Source organism: Rhinatrema bivittatum, chromosome 2 (assembly GCF_901001135.1).
Source record: "Rhinatrema bivittatum chromosome 2, aRhiBiv1.1, whole genome shotgun sequence".
NCBI lineage: Eukaryota > Metazoa > Chordata > Amphibia > Gymnophiona > Rhinatrematidae > Rhinatrema > Rhinatrema bivittatum.
In genome coordinates, this window is record NC_042616.1 from 84,118,610 (window position 1) to 84,142,595 (window position 23,986).

Genomic DNA, 23,986 nt, shown 5'->3' on the forward strand with positions numbered 1-23,986 from the left:
ACCAGTCCTATACTAGGATAGACTATTTTCTGGTGGACAAGATATTGGCAGATAGAATAACCTAGACGTGCATAAGCACCATTATGTGATCCGACCATGCCCCAGTTATTCTGTCTGTGGGCCTTTCTAGGGCAGAACTGGGATACCGTCCATGGAAACTGAACGACGCTCTTCTTCTAGACGAAGCGTTTTGTAATACCTTACAGAAAGAGACCGATGAATACTTTAAACTTAATAATGGGCAACCCGAGGTAATATGGGACTGCTTGAAGGCAGTACTGAGGGGCCACTTAATTTCCCGGGGTGCGTACTGCAAGAAAATCAACCAAAAAGAAAAACAAGTGGTGGAGGACATAGCCTCCCTTTCGGAGTCCCTCAAATGAACCCTATCTAAATCCATTTACGCCCAATTGCAGAAAGCAAGGAATAAACTCTGGAGCATGGTTGATGCAGAATTAGTTACCCGGGTCTCCCTGATTACTCAGGAAAAATTCGAGTGGGGCAATCGATCAGGTCGTCTCCTCTCCAGGTATCTGAAACAGAGGACACCTCAAAATCAAATTTTAGCAATAGAGGGAACCGAGGGTTAAATACTCACTTCACCCCCGGACATTAGACAGCACTTTCAACAATTTTATGGGGAGCTGTACACTGAAACAACAGGTATATCCGAGGCTCAAGTTAATTGATTCCTGGGGGACATCTCTCTCCCTACCCTCACTAGGGAGGAAAGGGACTTTTTGGATGGTGTGATTTCTCTCCTGGAAATTCAACATGCAGTTAAAGACTTAAAAGCAAACAAGGCACCAGGCTTAGATGCTTCACATCCCAGTTTTATAAGAAAATGGCATCTTCATTGGCATCACCAATGCAATGCTTATTTAACTCCCTGAGAGAGGATCACCCATTGGGACGGGGGCGAATGTGGCTGGAATCACCATTTTGGGTAAACATGGATGAGATTTAAAGAAATGTGGGTCATATTGGCCTATTTCACTCATAAATGTTGATCTTAAGATATTAGCCAAAATCATGGCTACCCGTTTAAATAGAATCATAGCCCGACTGATTCATTCTGACCAGGCCGGCTTTATTCCCGGCAGAATGACCACTGATAACATTCGTAAAATAATCAATTTGGTAGAAAGGGCTAATACCACGGCAACGTAAGCAGTCTTACTCTCTGTCAATGCTGAAAAAGCTTTCAACATGGTACACTGGCAGTTTTTGTTCTGTACGATGCAAGCAATGGAATTCGGCACTTATTTTCTAAATTGGTTGCAACAGTTATATACTGATCCTCAAGCACGGGTCAAGATCAATGGACCTACACTGAGCCTTTCTCGATCCAAAGGGGTACGAGACAGGGATGCCCACTCTCCCAGCTTCTATTCGCACTTTTCCTTGAACCATTGACGATCCAAGTGTGTCAAAGCAAAATTATTAGGGGAGTGCCAATCGGAGGAACGGATTACAAGATGTTTATGTTCGCGGATGACATTCTTTTTATACTGACAAGACCAGCAGAGTCCCTTCAGGCGGCTCTCGATATCATGCTGACATTTGGTAACGTGTCTGGTTTCAAGCTCAACGTAGAGAAATCAGAAATTCTAAATGTGAATGTCCCGGAGAGAGAACTCATGCACCTGAAGTCGTCACTTCCCTTTAAATGGGCTGCCAAGAAACTCAAATACTTGGGAGTATACATTAGCAACAAAATAGAAGGTCTGTTCCGATTGAATTATCCTCCACTAATTCAAAAAATATTTAAAGATCTAGATAGATGGGATGAATTATACCTCTCCTGGTTTGGCAGAATCTCCTCTATAAAAATGAATGTCCTGCCTTGCTTGGGATATCTGTTCCAGGCGCTACCTATACACATCCCCTCAGCCATGCTGAAGAAGTGGCAGCGCTGAACCTTTTCGTACATTTGGAGGAGGAGGTCGCATAGAATTTCACAGACAGTTATGTACAGACCAAAATTGTGGGGAGGCTTGGGTGTCCCGAACCTGACTTGGTACCTCTTGGCAGCCCAGATGAGGGCACTCTTTGACTGGCACAGAAAAGGGGAACAAAAACAGTGGGTTGACATAGAACAGAAGATGATTGGTCAAACACCACTAAGATCCCTAGTTTGGCAGCCCAAGGAGACTTGGCCCCCGTCACTGACTATGCCAATAGCAACAAGCACCACATTGAGGGTTTGGGAACAGTGGAAGGAGAAGCTGGTGGGAAATCAGAGATATTTTTATAGCTCTGGGATAGCCTATAACTCCCAATTCTCGGCAGGGAGACAATCTCCAACTATCAAACAGTGGGCTGCGAAAAGGTTTAACGTATATTGGACAACTGTGGGATAATGGGAAGGTGATCGCATTCAAAGCCCTACAAGAAACATTCCAACTACTTGAGAGTGATATCTTCCTCTACATACAAGTGTGCCACTTTATATAGGGGGAACAGATGGATCGAGATTTAGTGATGGGCAAAACCCAGATGGAAAACTGGTGCGATCAGGCAGATAATATTAAAGGGGCGATCTCGCAAGTTTACAGTTACCTGAACAAGGATCCTAAAGATAAGCCTGCTTTTATGAGGGCATGGGAGACAGACTTGGGCACACCACTATCAGAGGAAAAATGGGACTCTATTTTTCTTGGTACCAAGAAAAGCTCTCCATTTGCATCTCTGGGTGAGAATAGCTATAAAGTACTACTTAGGTGGTATCTGACTCCTCTCTGTCTACATCGTTATACCAAAACTAGAGATCCTAAATGTTGGAAGGGCTGTGGACAAATTGGATCTTTTTACCACATGTGGTGGGCATGTCCCAGTCTGCAATCTTATTGGCAGTCCATAAACCTCATCATACAGCAGGTCATGGGGCTTAACGTTTCTTTACGTCAATCCCAGAACAAGCTTTATTGAATATACCACTGGAGGTCTCCCAGGTGCAAGGTAAAATAATCACTCTCATAATCATTGCAGCCCGCTGCGAGATAGCTAAGGTGTGAAGATTGAGTAGGATGCCCATGCTATCTGACCTAAAAACTAGGCTCTCCAAGCTTTACTCCTACCACACCCAATTTGCCAGCAGACAGAAGAAACAGGCGCAATGGCAAGCCCTACAAGCATGGTTAGACCAAAGTGCAGTGACTATGGGATAATTCCTAATCTCTCCTTCAAGAGGCACAATTACGCTTCATACATATGAGACATACATCGGCGACTTTAACATGAGGCTTTGTTTGGTACTTATTTTCTCTACTCTCTCTCTCTCGTTATTACTCTCCGGTACACCAGGGGTGGGGGTATTTGGAGGGTTATGACATGGTACTGCTCTATTCAGGAGGGCTTTCACAAGGGCTAATGCATAGGCCCTACATCTTTGGGACTTGTTTAACAATGTACACTGAATGTTTTACAATATACACTGAATGATGTTGGATGTTGATGTTATTGGAATTCTGTATATATAGTTGGTGTAAAGCACTTTGTGAAATATCTCAATAAAATATAAATTACAAAAAAAAATGCTTAAAGTCACTAGCTATAGAGAGAGGTTTTTTATTAAATGCTATAAAATAATATATATCCAAAACATTAAATAATAAGGTACCTTATTGAGAGACAGATTGCCACTCAAAGCTTCAAAACTCCTTCTGAAATGATTTTACTGATAACAAAGCATTATATAGAATTTAGAGTTGTATATTTCCAACCCCTAAACTGGTTACATAATTATAACAATTTCTATGATTGGCTTTCAGTTATAAACAATTTGAATGGCTATATGGTAATTTGCTCTCATTCTCCAAGTTAATTAATCATCTCCTATGTAAATGTTTTCTTTGAATTTGCAGTGTTAGCAGCCTTGTGTCTGTTCTAAGAATATTTTCTATAATCTTAGATGGAATGTCAATTAACCTCATCCTTGTTCTAGTTCTAGATATGTTTCTATAATCTTAGATGGCATGTAAACTGACCTCATTTCAGTTTTTAGATGGAATGTCAACAAACCTCATATCAGTTCAAAATGTTCTACTACCTTGTATCTCAGTATCTTTATCTAGCTTATAGAGCTAGGTAAACAACTACAAGGTTGTAGCAAAAATGTCATGTATAATGTTATACATGTTAAAGGCTGCTTATGATCAAAAATCAAAAACTTAGGAGAACAGGAATAATGACTTCTTGTTTAATATGTTAAAAAATGTTTCACTGAGACTAAGGGCCTATGAGCACCCACATCATCCATACTGAATATAAGCCCCTATATCAATAACTACAACGTCATTTCACAACAGCAATGATGATCAAATGGAGAACTGCAAATTAATGTTACCAGGTTCATGTTCGAGAGCTTGTTTTAGAGCTTTTTCTGCTTTGTCATACTGCTTGATTTTAAGGAGAAGTTCAGCAAGGTCATAGCACAGGAAGTCCTGCCCACTGATCTTAAGAGCTGCTTCATAGTAGTTGATAGCCTAAATGAGAAAACGCTTTAATAAAAACACTTATTGCAAAAAAACAATTTGTGGTCAATAATTAGCTATAGAGAGTCTGACTAATTTAGCCAGATAAACATAATTGGCTAACTTGTTCAGGATATTCAGCAGCACAGGTGTACCACTGAACATACCCAGTTTTCTAAAAGTTAGCCAGTTAGCTTAAGAACATAAGAACATGCCATACTGAGTCAGACCAAGGGTCCATCAAGCCCAGAATCCTGTTTCCAATCCAGGCCATAAGAACCTGGCAAGTACCCAAAAACTAAGTCTATTCCATGTTACCGTTGCTAGTAATAGCGGTGGTTATTATCTAAGTCAACTTAATTAATAGCAGGTAATGGACTTCTCCTCCAAGAGCTGAATAATGTTTATATCAGCATTATCTGGTTAAGTTAACCAGATATATTTGTTCTGTCCCGGACCAAAATCGGCAGGATTTTCAAAACCCACAGTTTATCCAGTTAAGTCTAGAAATTAGCCAGACAAAACATTTAAATGGCTGGAGCCCCCCTTTTTTTTTTTTCAAAACAGTTATTATATGAAACTAGTCACAGCACTCTTAATATGTTATACAGTATGTAATACAACTTCCTCTGCTAGGAAACTAAGGGTTTGATTCATCCCTGTAGGTTTGGGCTTCCACTTAGTTAATAACAGCTGAAAATTGGGTTTTCCTGAATAACTACTATCTTAAAAAGGGATATTTGGCTGCTATTTGGTTGGTTTTGAAATGCACAAAAACATATTCAGAAAGACACACACAAAAAAAAAACACACAGGAGGCAGAGCCCATCTACAGTATACTCTCCATTAGTGGGTGCCACTCCATCTCTGGCCCTACTCCCATATGGTCCAGCAACGAGAGGAATTGATGGGCTGAGGCTGTTTTGTATGTGCGCAGAGATGTCGCCAACTTGGAGAGTATGCCTGTGCAGTCTTTGGGCAGGAAGGCCTTTGCTCCGATGAAGGTAAGGAGGTGAGATGGATTCAGGATCCAGGTGGGCTCAGGCCCGAGGAGGATTGTAGGGATTTCCGGAGTTGACCACCAAGGCAGTTGGGAAAAGTATGTAGATGGGCTATAACCTCCCCATTACCTGGCTGGCTGCTCAAGGATTGTTGGGTGGGAGCAGCTCAGGCTTGAGGTGGGTTGTGATGACTTCCAGAGTTGACCACCAAGGCAGCTAGAAGTATGTAGATGGGCTGCAACCTCTCCAGTACAATTCTAACTTCTTTGCATTTGTGTAAAGAAATCAAAATTGTAGTGAGGATGAACCTTCAATAAACATTATATGTGGGTAATATGCTATCTCTAACAACCAGCTCAGATCCATCAAGCCCATGGGCTATATTCGGTACCTTTTTATACTGGTGAGTTTTTATTAGAGCTTGACCTATTCTTCTGGCCAATGCTGCATCACGAGGATTCTTCCTCTGAGCTTGATCATACACTTCTAAAGCTTTCTCTGGCTATGAGTAATCAACAGGAAAATGAAAGTTATTTATGTGTTTACAATCAACACATTGGCATCACTTCTTGAGTTGTATAAATAACAAAATGTCTGTAGATATCTAATTCAAGGCATTTTTTCATATGTTGCACAAAAGATACTTTGGCTGTTCTGGTGAATATTCTACTTTGTTCTGTTTAGTTTTACATCTGTTTTTTTTTTTTTTACACACCTCTGAAATGCACAATATAGAGGTTATCATTTTTGCAAATATCACAGATAAACAAACTACACTATGAGTTAAATCCAAGTGTTGAATGGTATTTAGTTTTCTTTATTTAGAAGAATTAATCACAGTTATTCACTGCCAAAATTTCCAACAAATATGTTCTTTTTGCATGGTAAACTTCTTCTCTGAAGCATATTTTGTGATATGTGAGATAAAAATAAGGGAATGATACAAAGTTCAACAGAAAGTTTTGGAATGAATACATTTTTTGTAGGTCACAGTGAGGAAAATTCATATTCTTTTTAACTAGAATGAGGGATTGTCTCATAAAAATATTGGCAGCAATGCTGGCAGTATGGGGCATTAGCATTTAATTCCCTCTCTGCAAGAATTTTAACTAAGAATATTATCTGACAGTAAATATTCTGTTTATCAGAGATTATTGCTATTATAAAATAAACGTTATTTTACAGATTGTTTATGAATATTTTTCATGCATTTTTTTAAAGAATTAGTAAACTTGAACATTCTTAAGCCAGTGAAATATAAGCATTTCAAGCGGTGAAGACAGTCTTTAAAATTGGACTGTCATGGTGTAATCTGAAACAGATTTAGGGTTTTGCCACCTCTACAGAGTCTTGGTCGGGTTGCCAACTGACTCCAGATTTTCAGGACAGATTGATTCAGTCCTGATTTTACCCTATTGTATGCTGGGACTAATTCTGATTTCCCTATTGCATTCCCTAAGAAAAGCAAGACTGTATGTACCTGCATGCAGAGGAGTAAAACCAGGACTGGATCAACCTGTCCTGAAAATCTGGAGCCAGTTAGCAACCCTAACTCTTGGTGATTTCATCTCCACCCACCAGCACCACAACTATTACCACCACCTGTAAGGCTCTGTTACAGGGTAGCAGAGGTAGCCAGTCTGCCACCCCTATATGTTTACCTCCCTAGGCACAGGCATAATGGGTGCCTATTGACAAATCAGGATTAGGTGTACTGGCATTTAATGTATCCCATTCTGGCCAAGAAGAAAGACTGCCCATTCCTGTAGCTGTCCTCCCTTCCTCACTCCACCCTCCTGCAGAGGTCATAGACTAGCCCTATCCTACCTCTTGTCTGCTGTGGCACCATCACAAATACCAATATCATTCTTTTTTTCTCCCTTCCTCCCCACCTTGCACTGACAGAGGTTTAGGAACATGGAGTATATTCTCCTAGCCCTGTCATTCCCATCCTCATGTTCTTCCTGTTTAGAAAAATGGAGAATAACATAATAGATGGAAGAAAAGACCAACTAGTCCATCCAATCTTCCCAGTTATTCTGGTCCACATTCCTAAGACTGCTTGCAAGATATTGCTCTTTATCCTAGTAAAAAAAGGAGTGTTTTTTAAATCCACGGTTTTCTATGTTGGAGGCAGAAACTCTACTGATCTAGTCACAGACTTTTCATGGGGATGTAGGAGGAGGCGGAGAGTAGAGGAGCAGCAGGTGTGTTGAACAGAAGCACCAACTACTTGTATCCCCAGTTTCTGGTGGCCTCCTGTCCATTTTCATTCCTGTGGTCCTGTAGGAGGAGTAGCATGTGAAAGGAGAGAGCATGTGAAAGGAACTTAGAGATCAGAAGAAGGTAGGTGAAGAATATTAGAGTGGATTTTATTTATTTATTTTAAACATTTATAGACTGCATTATTCAAAGGTCCTAAGCAGTTTACTGAATAAAATATGCATAAAGCATTAGACATAAAACTCAACAATTGACGTGTGTGCATCTGCTGCCATAAAATGTCATAAAATAGCAGTTAATCGGTACAAGTCTCAAACTCCAAACTCTCAGGCTAACATCATTGGTTATACGACATTGAATGCTTCTTTAAACAAAAAAGCCTTCAGATGTTTTTTTTAAAGTGTTAGAGCATGTTTCCTTGTGTAATGTCTCAGGCAACAATTCCATATAAGTGGACCTACAGCAGTAAATAGCCTGTCTCTTGTATCTACAAGCCTTAATGATTTATGGCTGGGTATAACTAAAAATACTGCCCAGATGATTACAAATTTCTTAGTGGATGATAGATTTTCAACAGAGAACTGATTCAGGCAGAGGCTTCTGAACCAGAATTTATGAATCATTAATAAGATTTAAATTGTACCCCTCATCCTATCAACTAATGCAATTAATGCATTAGGGGAGGAGGAATAGCCTAGTGGTTAGAGCAGTGGACTATAAACCAGGAGACCAGGGTTCCAGTCCTGCTGTCACACCTTGGGAAAGTCACTTTACCCTCCATTGCCTCAGGTACAAAAACTTAGATTGTAAGCCCTCTGGGGATAGAGAAAGAAATGCTGCAAGAGAGATCAAGATATGGGTGGGGCACTGGAAAAGAGATAAGACAGGGAGGGGGAGTAGAGCACCAGGAAGGCCATTAGGAAAACAAATCAGATTACTCTAAATCAAGCTAAACATTCTACTTAGCTTATAATCAAATGATCAGACATGATAAGGTGTACATTTTTGGAAGATATTGGTATTCAGTCTTGTGGCTTTAACCATCCAAGAAGAACTTATATCATAATATCATGTAAAATCTAGAGTACCTTAGGAGACTGGAAAATATGTATTTTTAAATAGTTTTACAGTATTTAAATATGACCCATACCATTATACAGTGATGATACTATGGTGCAGAACCTTCATAACCCAATCACAGATTTAGGATTGTGTCTACCATTTTAAAAGGTATGCTAACCTGATACAAACCTCTTGAATATTCATAAAAGCATCTCCTAAAAGAAGACTAGTTTGAGGACATGGCATATGTTCACATAATTCTCTGTAAGAAAGAAAGAATGAACTAGTTTACAATCAGAAGATACAGTTGCATAAAATGAACTAAGGATTTTAAAATAAGTTTAGAGAAAAAAATCTCTTGTAGAAGAGATGTTCTTGGTAAGAGAAAAGGTAATAGCTTGCTTATATTTGTTATTCTCTGATGACAGCTGTACAATAAGGCAAAATGAAGTGTCACGTGTGTGTCACTTGTTGAGTCAGAGAAGTCTTTCTAGCAAAGCTTTTGAACCTGAGCAGTAATTTCCCATACATCATGTATAACTTGGTAGGGTCATGCATTAAAATGAAAATGTACAACATGACAAATGAGCGCATTTTTGTTTTGTGACAAACGAACAGAAAAATTTAAAAAACAGAAAAATTTAGCAATTTTTCTCTTCTCGGGAAATAGGGTGCACCCTATTTGTAAATAGTGTACCTCATTTGCAAATATGGAGCCCTATTTGCAAACAGTGTGCAGTATTAGCAAATAGCATGCAATATTTGCTAATAGTGCGCACTATTTCCCCAAAACAAAAAAACAGGAAAACCAAAGATTAAAACTCGAAAAATGAGCAAAATATATCCGAAAAATGAAAAACCAAAACGAAGATGAAAAAAATTAATGTGCACATCCATATAACTTAGCTAAACTACCAACATATACAGTAAATGGAGTAGGAACAGTCCCTAAAGGGAACGTTCACTGTATTATTGTCATCAAAGAACAGTTACACATAAATGCTAGTGCCGAGTGCCTTTTCTTTGAGACAAGCAGATACAATCAGCCACAGTCATGGGAGTACCTAGCTATGGGCTAAGGGGAAGACAAGACATGAGCACCAATACCAATGCAAGAATTAAAATTATGCTTTGTGAGAAATATCCCTCATTTTGTTTTTCCCATCTTTCTTTTTAACCATACAACATGGAACATGAAGACAAGACGAGACAATCTTGGAAACAAGCCTGGATTTATGCATGGCAATGTAGGCAACTGCCTCCAGAGCCAAATTTTGATAGTGTCACGCGTTACCAATGTTGCTGCCATCCAGGCCTGCTGACTGCTGACCCTTTCTTCTTTTTTCAGGTACTCACTGCAGCAACAACTTCCAATAAAATGAACATGGGGCCTGTGTGCTTACTGGCCTTGTTGTACTCCAACCCATGCTACAGAACAGGTTTCCTGTTACCTGGGAAACCCATGTTAGGGGTGGAATACCACAGGGCCTGTGAGCATGCAGGCACCAGTTCATAGGCCCCATACTCACTTTAGTGATGAAGGCATTTAAAAATAGAGATTATTCTTGTATTTTTTTTCTTTGAAAGGCTATCTTTGTTTCAATTGCTTATTCTATGCTTTGCATGCTGTATTTTTTAACATGTATTATAACTGTTTGCTTTTTAATATGTATGGTTTTTATAATCCACTATGAACTACTGGAAGTATGCAAACAATAAAGCAATTTTAAATAATAAATAAATAGTAAATGTTCTTGCTGCTGTGCAGACCTGGAAGAAGACAAGGTCGGCATTGCCTAGAGGTGAGTGGAAATGCATCAAGGCACACCAAAGGGAGAGGGGAAGATCTGGGCAGGGGTCCCATACTCTCCGATTTCTGGAAGGAAGGGAATATTCCCCCCCGCACCCTCCAATAATTATTGAGGGCAGGATAAGGAACTACCACCACCCCAGGCCCAATAATGATTTCTAGGAGATCCCCCCTCTTCAGTACCTATAGGTACCTAAGTTGTAAACCAGGTTCTGCCTGGAAAACAACAGAAATGGGTTCTAGGAGGCTGAGAGATGAGCTCTAATTTGCAAATAGGCCTTGTAGAACAGACAGTTCCAATGGGAGGCCATATTAATGCATTAATGACTGATGAATATGTGGACATATCCTATGCTGTATCCTTATAAATCTTCTCCGAGGATGTAAATCTAAGAAGGAAAATTTTCAAAGCCATAGCTATTTACACACAAAATGGTTATTTGAAAACTGCCTTCCCTCGATAAAGCAAAAAATGCACCCATTTTTATCTGCATTTAGGGGAAGTGTTCCCAAAGGCATGTTTTCGGCAAGATTGAAAAAGCGCCTTCTCTCTTTCTCTCCCGAACCAGCATTTGCGATAAAATCTGTTTCAGCCGGTAACGCACAGCCAATGCAGGCATAATGCACAGAAGCAAAGTAGTTACTCTATCGCACGCCATGTTAACTGACCCTCATTTCCATTTACTCTGCCCAAACTCCTCCCACTTGAATACTAATTTTAAATTTACATACGTATTTTGCGCGCGTTACGGCATTATCGTGGGCATTAGGGTTCTAACGTGAGTGATAATGGCCTAATGTGAAATGATAAATGCCCGTGTTAGGCACCTAAATCTAGGCATATGAATAGCAGGTATATATTTAGGACCCTAAATTTATGTGAATTTTCTTCTCAAAATTTAGGTTCTCAAGTTCAGCTGAAAATAGGTGGCTAACTTAGGGACCCAACTTATTGCCCTAAATTTAGTTCAGTTTTTTTTTAATTGGCCTCTTTGTAACTTAATGTTACTTTCTAGTGAAATACATTTTTCTACTTTTCTTATTGTATGACATTGTTTAGAATAATCATGCAATAGCAACATATAGATACTAGATCTTCAATGTAGAGAGTGAGCCACTTATAGAAAAGTGAGATATCTGAACGTGCCATACAAGCAAAGAAAACAGGATAATCACAAAACAACTTGTGGTGAACCCATGACTCCATTTGGTTGAATAAGTCTTACAGAAAATGCAGGTCACTTACAACATTTAAGTTGGAAAAACTCCCCTGGCTCGAGCCACGTTTTGCAGGAGCTGTCTCAAGGGATATAATAGAAAGCAATCAACAAAACAAGAGAAAATAATGTTAAGAAAACATCTATAGACAGTGCAAAGTAGACCAGACACCATAACATACACAAAATTCCTTATAATTACAGTGATTCAAAAACACCTTCATGTACTGCATATAGCAAAAAGGCAAAGGGGTTTTAAAAGACTTGAAAAATGGTGACAGAAGATCACATGGGTGAAATTGGCTTGACAGAAAATTAGTTTTCAAAAGCTGTATACAACTAGAAAAGAAAAAAGAAATACCTATGTAATCACAAATAGATTGATCATGCAATCAAGCCAATGGGAAAAGAAGGAGAACTTCAAGACAAGAGTGCCTGATGTTTGCCTCAATGTTCAAAGATCTGTGTTTTAATAATTTGAAGGGTTTTGCCACCATACAAGAGGAGGCAAGGGCAAATAATAACATACAGAATCCCTGAGTTAGTACAATCAGAGGAGAAATTACCGGTAAGCATGAATTTCTTCAATGAAACTGGTTGTACAAATACAATAAAGGAAAAATATTTTACATCTCAGGTATCCTTCGCATATTCTACAAGCAACCTTTAAACAAATGTTATTTATTAGTTGTTATTTTCTATTTGCTCATGCCCTTCCACTGATTTGGAAACAACTATTATTCTTCCATACTTCAGCCGTGTGAATGCTGTGTGTGACTTTATCAGGCGACATTGGTTGGTTCTTTTTCTTTCCATGATTTTTCATAATGTCCCCATTTTGCCTTCATTGGAGGTCATAATTTATATGACATTTTGATTTCATTGGATTGTGTCCTCAAACAGAAGAGTTTTCCTCCTCCATTTTAGGCCATGTTCCATGCAGCCATTGTAGAGCCTGCTCAATGCTTCTTTTTATTATCACATTTATACATCCAGGGATGGTGTATGTTATTATTTGCTCTTGCCACCTTTTGTATAGAGGCAAACCCCTTTGTATGATTAAAACACTGATCTTTGGACATTGTAGTAATAACAATCTTGAAAATCTCCTTGTTTCCCATTGGAAAGATCACCACCATTTAGAATTGGATCTTCGTTTCTTCATCATTGAGAATTGTACTATCTGTGTTTGAGGCAATTTTGCTCTACTTTTAATCTGTAGTAAACAATGCTGGATGTTTTGCATCCCTTTGGTCTCAGTCAAGAGATTGAGGGGCTGAAGTAATAAAACCTGTGCTAAAATTGGCTTTATATGTTAGCGCAGGTTTTTCTTTGCGTGTGGATCCCCGCAGGATGTAGTAAACTAATAGCATGCAAATGACCCATGCATAAAAAAAAGCGTGCTAGAAGAAAATAATGTGCCCATTTTTTACTTGGAGGCTATTTGCATGCCAACTTGCGTAAAAAAAACAACCCCAAATAAAACCCAAGTCCTATCTCCCAACCCAGCATTCTGAACCCCCTCCCCGAGGTCCAGCCCAGCTTCCTTGCTAGTGTGCCTCCTTGCATTACAGGGTAATAGCTAACTAGGCTATTATCCTGCAATTTGCATTTACCTGCTCTAGGATGGTAGCTTTAAACTGATGTGCGGGTACACTTTGGTGTGTGTGTGTCAGCGCATACATGGTCATTTTCTAACTTGCGTCCACCTATGCGTGTAAATCCCACATCTACTGCATAAATCGGAGAATTTTAAAAGAGGCATGCTTCCAGTCATTGCCAGTTTCACCAGTTCATCCATCAGTTCACCCTATTAACACTAGGTCCTCCAAAGCCCCCTGAGTGAATAGCTATGTTATGATTCTGCTTGTGGGATAGGCCCACAAGCAGCCTCTCACCCTTTCCAGCCAGCTTTCCTGCTTTGCCAATGCCATCTTCGGTGCTCTGTAAAGCTCAGAGCCGCTGTTCTTCAACCTTGCAGCCAGGAGGTCACCGCTGGTGTTCCCTCATGGTCCAGAGACCGCCCTCACCATCTTCCTGCCTGGCGGGCTGTGCCGCCTTGCTCCCATGCTGCCTGGAAGCTGCTGACACTGCCTCTTCGCGGCATGGAGCTGCTCTTGCCTGATCCCTCCCGCAGCAGGGAGTGCCGCCTCCAGCTTCCTCTTCTTGCGGCCGGTAGGTCGCCCCGGAGCTCCTCTTCGCGGCCCAAAGGCCATCGACACGATCTCCTCTCCTCCGACGCCTCTGGCCTACTCCTGCTTCACAGCATGGCTGCTGTCCCTGGTCCTGCCTCCTTAGGCGTGAGGCCACGCCTCTTCCCTGGATTTAAAGGGCCAGTCCTTCTGGCTCCTCCTCGTGATGTCATCCTGAGTGTTCCTCTTCAGCCCTACAAAAGGGCTCTGCTTTCTGTCCTTCATTGCCTTCTCAAGGAGTCAGTCATGGAGCTGGACTGCTCCTGGATCCTTCATTCCAGCTCTTCGGTCCAGGAGTCTCCAATGTCCTCCTTGCTTCTTCAAGGCACTCTTTTCTTCATGGGAATTCCCTTGTCTTCATTTGTGGTTCCTGATCCTTCGTCTACATCTTTGTTCCATGTTTGGTCTCTCACCGGATCCTAAGTCCTTGTCTTCCGATGACTTCGTTGTCCGACCCTCCTAATGTCCTCACCTTCAGATCTTCCTGAAGTCCTCACCTTCTGATGTCTTGTCTATCCTGAAGTCCGTCGACCAGCTGTTCTGCCTCTCAGAACCTCCTCAATGCTGTTGGCTGAGTGACCCAGGGGTCCGAGGTCCAGATGTCTCAGACGTCTTGTTCTCCAGTTCACTCGACACCTCCTTGATGCTCTTGACTGAGTGTCCTGGGGATTGAAGTCCCGATGTCTTGACATTCCAGACGTCTTCGTACCAAGTTGTCCTTGTCTTCAGATCCTTTTGACGTCTTTGTCTTCAGTTCTTTCGCTGTTAAGCATTCAGACCCTTTTGGCTCCTTCTTCAAGGAAGCCTTCAGACTCTTTGGCTCCCTCGTCAGGGTAGCCTTCTTCTTGGATGTCCTGGTTCCGTATCTACCTCCTAGTGGGCTGTCTTCTCTTCTAACTTTGGTCGACCTTCTGATTCATCTTCCGTGCTGGGTCTGAAGCCTCCGCTTCTTCAGGTTGGCCTGCGCCGATCATGCCGGGTTCCCGAAGCTCAGTCCAGGATGGTTTCTGCTATGAGTCTTGGCTGGATCCCTATTCATAATAGTTTTAACTCTTCTGTCATCTATCCACTCATCAAGTGTCTTCATCAGTGTCCCTGATGTTCTTCCCTTCAGCCTTGCCTCATCCTTATCAAGTATCGTCTGACCCTGTCTTCAAATATTGTCTGACCCTGTCTTCAAATATCATCTGATCATGTCTTCAAGAGCCTTCGTCTGATTGTGTCTTCAGTCTTCAAGTCTTGTTCCAGTTCCATCATCCGCCCTCGACCTCTGTCCATCCAGACGCATTTGCCGTTCCCGTATGGCAGGTCCGAAAGGGTATCGAGTGGCCGGAAGGCTACCCCAGAGCCAGCATTGTGTTGTTGGGTCTCTACTGATGCGTCAGGTTTGGCGGAGATCTGAGTCCCTGGTCTTCAGCCTGTCTGCCTGTGCTTGGACCCGTCTCACCTGCCTCGGTGCTTCTACGGAGCTCTCTGCAATTGCGTCGTGTTCCAAGGGCACACAACTCTCCCCGGAATCGGGATTGCCCCTTAGCGCTCCCGTAACACCCCAGTTACACCAGATCCTTAAAACCCCTCAGGTATGGGTAATTTGTTATTTTTTTAAACTTACACCTCATCCCTAGCAGAAGTAAATTTATATGGCAGGTGATCTGGGCATGCGCCCAGGCACATAAATATCTATGAGCACATCTCTTGGCCACGCTCGGAAATGTCTAGGTCATGCTCAGACCACACCTCTCCCTTTTTTGAAAACGTATGAGATGTGCACGCATCTGGGCGGCTTTTATAATTCGGTGGACAAGCGCAAGCACAGGCTTTTAAAATCTACCTCAAAGCTTGATGCAGGTTCCTTAGTGTGGGTTTTTCCAGCACTAAAGCCCTTTTTACATTCCAGTGCAAAATTAGTGCCAAAAAAGCCATGCTGTAATGTCAATAAAACCCACAGTAAGCTTAGCACTGATTATTACATTGGTCCCTACATGATCAATTTGTTTTTTATTACATAGGTATTTGTTTTTTCTGCTCTAGTTGCATGCAGTTTTTGAAAACTAGTTTTTTGTTGGGACGATTTCACTCATGTGACTTTCTGGTGCCATATTTCAAGTCTTTTTAAACCCCTTTGCCTTTTTGTCAGATACATGAAGGCATTTTTGAGTTGCTGTAAGTTTTGTCTATGTTATGGTGTCTGCCCTTCTTTGCACTGTCTATGGATGTTTTCTTAACTTTATTTTCTCCTGTTTTGTTGATTGCTTTCTATTATGCCCCCTTGAGACATTTACTACAAAACATGGCTCGTGTCGGGGAGTTTTTCTATCTTAAATGCTTTAAGTGACCTGCCTTTTCTGTAATATTTATTCAACCAAATGAAGTCATGAGTTTACTGCAAGTATTTTTTGTTTACTGCAAGTATTTTTTGGGATTATTCTGATTTGTTAGCTGTTATTGGCACATCTGGATATTTCTCTGTTCTATAAGTGGCTCAGTCTCCACATTAAAGATCTGGAATCTATATACTATTATCGCATAGTTACTCTGGATAGTGAAATAGGTTTTTCTACCTTCCCTTTTATATAATATTTCTTTTATGGGTTTGTAGCCCTTTTTTTTATTCCATTTGTAGTGGTCACAAAATGAAACTCCAGGGAGAGGGTGGTGGATGCCTGGAATGCTCTTCCAGAGGAGGTGGTGAAGGCAAAAATGGTGGAAGATTTCAAAGGTGCATGGGAAAATCACTGTGGATCCCTTAAGGCTAGATGATGGAAATGAGGAAAAGAGCGCATGGTGGTAACTTGCTGGTGTGGCGGTTACATCCCTTAACCAATAAGCCTTCATACTGTTGATACAACTCATTATTGCTCTCTGCTTTAACGGCAGTAGGAAAAGAGGAAATGGAGAATTTAATTTCAGAAAGCAAACAACAAGGACATGAATTTTATGGTCTGGGAAAACAAATAAGCATGGAGGTAACTTGCTGATGCGGCTATTATTACCCTTAACCAATAAGCCTTATATTTGTGATGTAAATCCAACATTGCTCTCTGCTTCAATGACAAGAGATAAAGGGGAATTGAACTCAGACAGAAACCAACAAGGGCACTGACTTTAACAGTTTTGTAAAATAAGTAGGGATGTGAATCGGGCTTTGGACGATTGAAAATATTGTCGATATTTTCAAAATCGTCAGAAATCGGGGGCTCTCCCAAAACGATAGGAAAACCCCACGATATTGATCGTAGGGCTTCCCTTATCGTTTTGGGGGAGGGCGGGAAAAATGGCACACAAAAATAACCCCTAAACCCACCCCAACCCTTTAAAAGTAACCCCTTAGCTTCCCCCACCCGCCCGACCTCCCCAAAACCTTTTTACAGGTACCTGGTGATCCAGTGGGGGTCCCGGGAGCAATCTCCCATGATCTCCCGCTCCGGGCCGTCCTCTGGCTACCGGGCCGTCCTTTGCCCTTACCTTGTGACAGGGTATCCGTGCCATTGGCCGGATCCTGTCACATGGTAGGAGCACTGGATGGCCGGTGCCATCTTGTGCTCCTACCATGTGACAGGGGCTGACCAATGGCACCGGTAGCCCCTGTGACATAGAAGGGCAAGTCTATCAGCGCCATTTTGGTTCCTGGCACCCGACGGCACAAGTGCAGGAGATCGCTCCCGGACCCCCAGGGACTTTTGGCCAGCTTGGGGGGGCCTCCTGACCCCACAAGACTTGCCAAAAGTCCAGCGGGGATCCAGGAGCGACCTCCTGCACTCGGGCCGTATTGCCAGTATTCAAAATGGCGCCTGCACTACCTTTGCCCTCACTATGTGACATATGAGACATAAGAGCCTATATAAGTGAGAGAGAAAAAGCACGTGTATATGTGAGCAATTGAGAGACAGTGTGAGAGAGAGAGTGTGAGAGAGAGAGAGAGAGAGAGGAGAAAGTTGCAAGCAAACCATCCCTGCTCCTGCTAATTCAAAACTATCTCAGGGCACCTGGATATCAAATGTTCTCAGGTATGCAGAGTAAAAAATAGTTTGTATCCTTATTATTTTTCATTACTGGGTCTTTGTGTCTGCTATTTTGAAATATTTTATTGGTATCTAGAAATTTTTTATATGAGTTTTTAATTATTGGATATTTCATTCATCCACTATTTTTTAAATAATCTGTTCTTTTTGTTAGTATGGTTTTACTGCTACTGATTTTATATTTCTTGATTTGTTTTATAAGGATGGGTGATGTTTTGTTTTTTTTTCCTTTGTTGCACTGCAGACAGAGACTCTGGCTTGTTGCGGTTTCCAATTCAGTTTTTGTCTGCATGCTTCTAGTTATGCGTTTTGGCCTCTTTTTCTTTGGTAGGTGAGGGTCAGTCAGCACATGTGATTCAGGTGAGGTTTTCTGCTGGCGTGTAGTTTCTGTGTAGGGCTCTATAGCAGCCTGACTTGGTCCATTTTCCTAATAGGAGATGTATTGGTGTCTTAAGGCCTGGTATAATATTTTCAGTGTTGCCTTTTCTTAGGTAAGGTGGTTACTGTTAAGTGCTGGAAATTGGTGCTGTTTTGGTGTGGGATGTTTACTGTTTATGCAATTTCTGTTCAGACAGAATATGTATCTTTTTCTTGTGTCATTCTTAACAATAAAAATAATACTGGACCTTTATTTTTTATTTCCGTCGTAAATTGTGAGCGTGGTCTGTCAGGTGTGTCACGATGGGAAAAAGGTTGAGAACCACTGATCTAAAGGGCTCGGCCATATGCAAAACCACCGATACAAGCACAAGTGCTGGGCCTTTCAGAAAGGGCGGGCCAGGGAGGGCCGGGTCTTGGTGGGGAGTGGCGGGGGTTGGGCAGCGCCATTCCATGCTGTCCCGGGGAAGCACGCGCCAGCAGCCAGCCAGCACAGAGAATCTACTGCTGCTCCATAGGAGTTCCCGAGAAGCAGCAAGGTAAACAATAAAAAAAAAGTAAGATTTAGGTAGGGGGTAGGGGTAGGGGTTGGGGAGGAGAGGGGAAGAGGTAGGAAGGGTAGAGTTAGGCATATGAAAGTTCCCTCCCAGTCCGCTCCTTAATTGGAGCGGACTGGGAGGGAACTGAGGGAGGCTTGATTGTGTCGCCACGTGTGGGCTTTTAAAATCCCCCTCCCCCAAATGCGGAGGCCATCCACCCGCACATGCGCTCGGATGTTAAAATCCACTCTGCATGTGCGCACGGTTATTGTATTTTATAACATGCATGTGCCAGTGCGCATGTGTTATAAAATAGCCGCATCCATGTGTGCATGCCGGGAACCGTGCCCACATGGACGGGCACATGCTCCTTTGAAAATCAACCCCTTAGTACTCATTTTCAGTATTAGACACCTAATGTAGGTCTTTAGAACTAAGAATATGAATTGCAGGCCTAAATTTAGGGTCCTATTTATTTATTTTATTTCATTAACCAACCTACCCATATAGCTCAGAGTGGATATAAAGTCCCATAAAAGTCAAATACATAATACATGACATAACACAAATTTTAGGTTCCAAAATTTAGGTGAATTCTCAGTTGAAAATGTATGCCCCTAAATATGACAGAAAATAGTTATCTAACTTATGGCCCTAAATTTAGTGTCTCAGCTTTTCATGAATATCAGCCTTGAGTTCTAAAAAATAGAAATTACATTTAGGGACCTAAACTCCTTACTCAAGCAGGACTTTTGCAAAGGTAGAGATATCAACTTTCTCTTATCGGGATTCAATCTGAGCAAAAATAACTTATGAATATTATATAGTGTTATAAAAACCACTTAAATTCAACTTGTGTCATGCTAAATATTATTACCGATAGCATCCAATATAGAGTTTCTTGTCTTTTTGTGTTTGCAGATATATCTGGGCCATCTTTTCTTTAACCTCAATATAATATGGCTGGTTAGGTGGGATGTTCCTCAACATGTTTAGAGCTGTGTCAATGTCCCCTTTAGTGAGAGCCAAATCTGCATTAGCAACAGTGATACGAATTTCTTCTGGAGTTCCACTAAATTCATGGATGGCATCTTGCATTATCTTAGTTGCTTCATGCTGGAATATTAAAACGTGATAACAAAATTATGAATTTTTTTAATCAAAAGTTTATCTTGCACAAATCTGAACATATTAGTAAGTGACTGAAAACAAAGATATAAATGCTAGAGATGTGAATCGTGTGATCGATCGTCTTAATGATCGATTTCGGCTGGGGGGGGAGGGAATCGGATTGTCGCGGTTTTGTTTTTGTAAATATCGTGTAAATCGTAAATCAGGGGAGGGCGGGAAAACCGGCACACTAAAACATCCCTAAAACCCACCCCGACCCTTTAAAATAAATCCCCCACCCTCCCGAACCCCCCCAAAATGCCTTAAATTACCTGGGGTCCAGAGCGGGGGTCCCGGTGTGATCTTTTACTCTCGGGCCTGCGGTGCGTTGTAGAAATGGCGCCGGCGCCATTTTGTTTTTTGTCCCCCGACGTCAGGAGCGTAGGAGATCGCTCCCGGACCTCCGCTGGACCCCCAGGGACTTTTGGCCAGCTTGGGGGAGCCTCCTGACCCCCACAAGACTTGCCAAAATTCCAGCGGGTGTCCGGAACAACCTCCTGCAGTCGAATCGTGTTGCCGTATGGCCGGCGCCATTTTGCGCAAAATGGCGCCGGCCGTACGGCAACACGATTCGAGTGCAGGAGGTCGCTCCCGGACCCCCGCTGGACTTTTGGCAAGCCTTGTGGGGGTCAGGAGGCCCCCCAAGCTGGCCAAAAGTCCCTGGGGTCCAGCGGGGGTCCGGGAGCGATCTCCTACTCTCCTGACGTCGGGGGACAAAAAACAAAATGGCGCCGGCGCTACCTTTGACCTGTCATATGACAGGGCAAAGGTAGCGCCGGCGCCATTTCTACAACGCACCGCAGGCCCGAGCGTAAAAGATCACACCGGGACCCCCGCTCTGGACCCCAGGTAATTTAAGGCATTTTGGGGGGGTTCGGGAGGGTGGGGGATTTATTTTAAAGGGTCGGGGTGGGTTTTAGGGTTGTTTTAGTGTGCCGGTTTTTCCGCCCTCCCCCTTCCCCTCCCCCTTCCCCCGATTTACGATTTTTGACGATAAATCGGGGGAATTCCTATTGTATCGCGCTTCTAACAATTTTTGACGATTTAAAATATATCGGACAATATTTTAAATCGTCAAAAAACGATTCACATCCCTAATAAATGCAACAAATCCCACCTAAAATGAGACTGCTTGTGTCACTTAACCTCCCCACCCAATATATTGCCTCTAACTCCTTCCTGGACTAATAATTCAATCATCTGAAATCACAACAATCAGTTCAAGTCCTGCACAGACATTATTTTAAATAAATTCCTGGTTAAGGCACCATGTAAAAATTGAAAATAATTAAAATAAAATACATAGATTTATCTAATTATATATTCTAGTGTCATTTCTCAGAGCTACATCTTCATATACAGTATGTACAATGAAACACAAGTACATTTTAGCAATGTCTAAACTGTCAAGAAGGAAGTAAATCACCTGAATAAGAACAACTTTATCTGGTAAAAGTCAAAGATTTGGGCAACTATAGGGGGTTCAGATTTATTTATTTATTTTCCATATTTGATATCGTGCCAATTGGGGTCCCATCAAGGCAGAATACACAAAAAGAAGAAATACAACAGGCATAAAAGTATGGACAAATAAACTAAATAAAATCACACAAATCAAAATAACCCCTTCAAAATGTTACACCTATACGATTTAGATAATTCCCTCCTTACTAATCCTTACTAGAGATGTGAATCGTGTCCTCGATCGTCTTAACGATCGATTTCGGCTGGGAGGGGGAGGGAATCGTATTGTTGCCGTTTGGGTGTTTAAAGTATCATGAAAATCGTGAGCCGGCACACTAAAACCCCCTAAAACCCACCCCCGACCCTTTAAATTAAATCCCCCACCCTCCCGAACCCCCCCCTAAATGCCTTAAATTACCTGGGGTTCCAGCGGCGGTCCGGAACGGCAGCGGTCCGGAACGGCCTCCTGCAATTGAATCGTGTTGTCTTCAGCCGGCGCCATTTTTCAAAATGGCGGCGCAAAATGGCGGCGGCCATAGACCAACACGATTCGACTGCAGGAGGTCGTTCCAGACCCCCGCTGGACTTTTGGCAAGTCTTGTGGGGGTCAGGAGGCCCCCCCAAGCTGGCCAAAAGTCCCTGGGGGTCCAGCGGGGGTCCGAAAAACGATCTCCTGCCGCGAATCATTTTCCGTACGGAAAATGGCACCGGCCATACGCGTATGGCCGGCGTATGGCCGGCGTATGGCCGGACCCCCGCTGAACGACCTCCTGCAGTCGATCTCCTGCCGGCGCCATTTTCCGTACGGAAAACGATTCGCGGCAGGAGATCGTTTTCCGGACCCCCGCTTGACCCCCAGGGACTTTTGGCCAGCTTGGGGGGGCCTCCTGACCCCCACAAGACTTGCCAAAAGTCCAGCGAGGGTCCGGAACGACCTCCTGCAGTCGAATCGTGTTGGTCTATGGCCGCCGCCATTTTGCACCGCCATTTTGAAAAATGGCGCCGGCTGAAGACAACACGATTCAATTGCAGGAGGCCGTTCCGGACCGCTGCCGTTCCGGACCGCCGCTGGACCCCCAGGTAATTTAAGGCATTTGGGGGGGGGGGTTCGGGAGGGTGGGGGATTTAATTTAAAGGGTCGGGGGTGGGTTTTAGGGGGTTTTAGTGTGCCGGTTTTCCTGCCCTCCCCCTTCCCCCGATTTACGATTTTTTGATGATAAATCGGGGGAATTGGTATTGTATCGTGGCCCTAACGATTTTTGACGATTTAAAATATATCGGACGATATTTTAAATCGTCAAAAAACGATTCACATCCCTAATCCTTACTATATAGAAAACCAGACAGCAAATCATAGTTATCAACATCAGATCAAGTAAATTCCCAACAGACACCTTCTACTCAAGTCCATATTCTGAATCGGGTTGACCAATATATTTGATATTACATTAGTCTAGTATTTATGTATGTATTTATGAAGCTTTTATTTATTATTATTTAATGTTTATATGTACTCTGCACTGAATGCTATCTGAAAGTTGTGAAATAAGATTTTTAAAAGCAAGAAAGTAAATAAATAAATAAATAAATAGATACATTTCACTCTTGATAAGTAACTGAAATTCAGCTCATGGCCTGGCTAAGCATCCAGGCCTTGCACTGCTTCCGAAACTTCAGGTAGTTTTACTCTTCTTTAACAGCCAGAAACAACTTGTTCCAAAATGAAGTTGCAAAGAAACTAAATGCAATATTTCATGTTAATGTCAATTTAACACCAAGAGAAGATATCTCTGTTGGGAAGATCTCAGCATACAATTGGCACATATGGTGACAGTAAAGTAGCCTGAGAGGATAGAAAGCCACTAGGCACACATCAGAAGACTAAACTCAAGATCTTAAATCTGATTCTATCCTCAAATGAAAGCCACTGCAAGTCATGTATATAGGTGATATATGATCATATCTACACGCTCCTGCCAGTAACCATGCCATGGTCTTTTAAATCAATTGTAAATGCTTCAGACACAACTCTGAAATTTCTTGATAGAATGAATTATAATAATCCAGTCTAGAGGTAATACAAGACTATGGACAATAGTGGGCAAGTCTTTAGGGGGAAAATAATGACAGAAAAATTAGTCTTAGGCTGTAAAAAGATGCACAAACAACTGCAGATATTTGAGGTTTCATCAAAAGATCTTTGTTGAGTATAACTCAAAGGTTCTTAATGACCTCCATCAGAACCACCCTCACTCCAGAGATCTCAAGATTCTGAAATATTATTTGTAGCAAAATTAGTGCTTTTGGAGAGTTTGGGATACATTTTAGCAGAGAAAAAAGCAGATCAGCAGTCAAGCATTTTAAGGGATAAAAAAAGGCATTTAAGGAGTAATTTTCAAAGCTATTTATGCACATTAAACCCTACTTAAACAA

The 23,986-nt window shown here is 41.9% G+C and overlaps 1 protein-coding gene across 1 annotated transcript in view; it reads right to left on the reverse strand.

The window, feature by feature from the left end:
• TTC21A (tetratricopeptide repeat domain 21A) overlaps nt 1-23,986 on the reverse strand; it is a 406,154-nt gene that overhangs the window by 106,771 nt on the left and 275,397 nt on the right. The window contains exons 15-18 of the mRNA XM_029588390.1: nt 19,797-20,035; nt 8,951-9,023; nt 5,868-5,978; nt 4,349-4,487 (exon numbers count right to left, since the gene is read on the reverse strand). Of these exons, the coding sequence (XP_029444250.1) occupies nt 4,349-4,487; nt 5,868-5,978; nt 8,951-9,023; nt 19,797-20,035 (562 nt within the window). The remainder of the gene's footprint in view (nt 1-4,348; nt 4,488-5,867; nt 5,979-8,950; nt 9,024-19,796; nt 20,036-23,986) is intronic.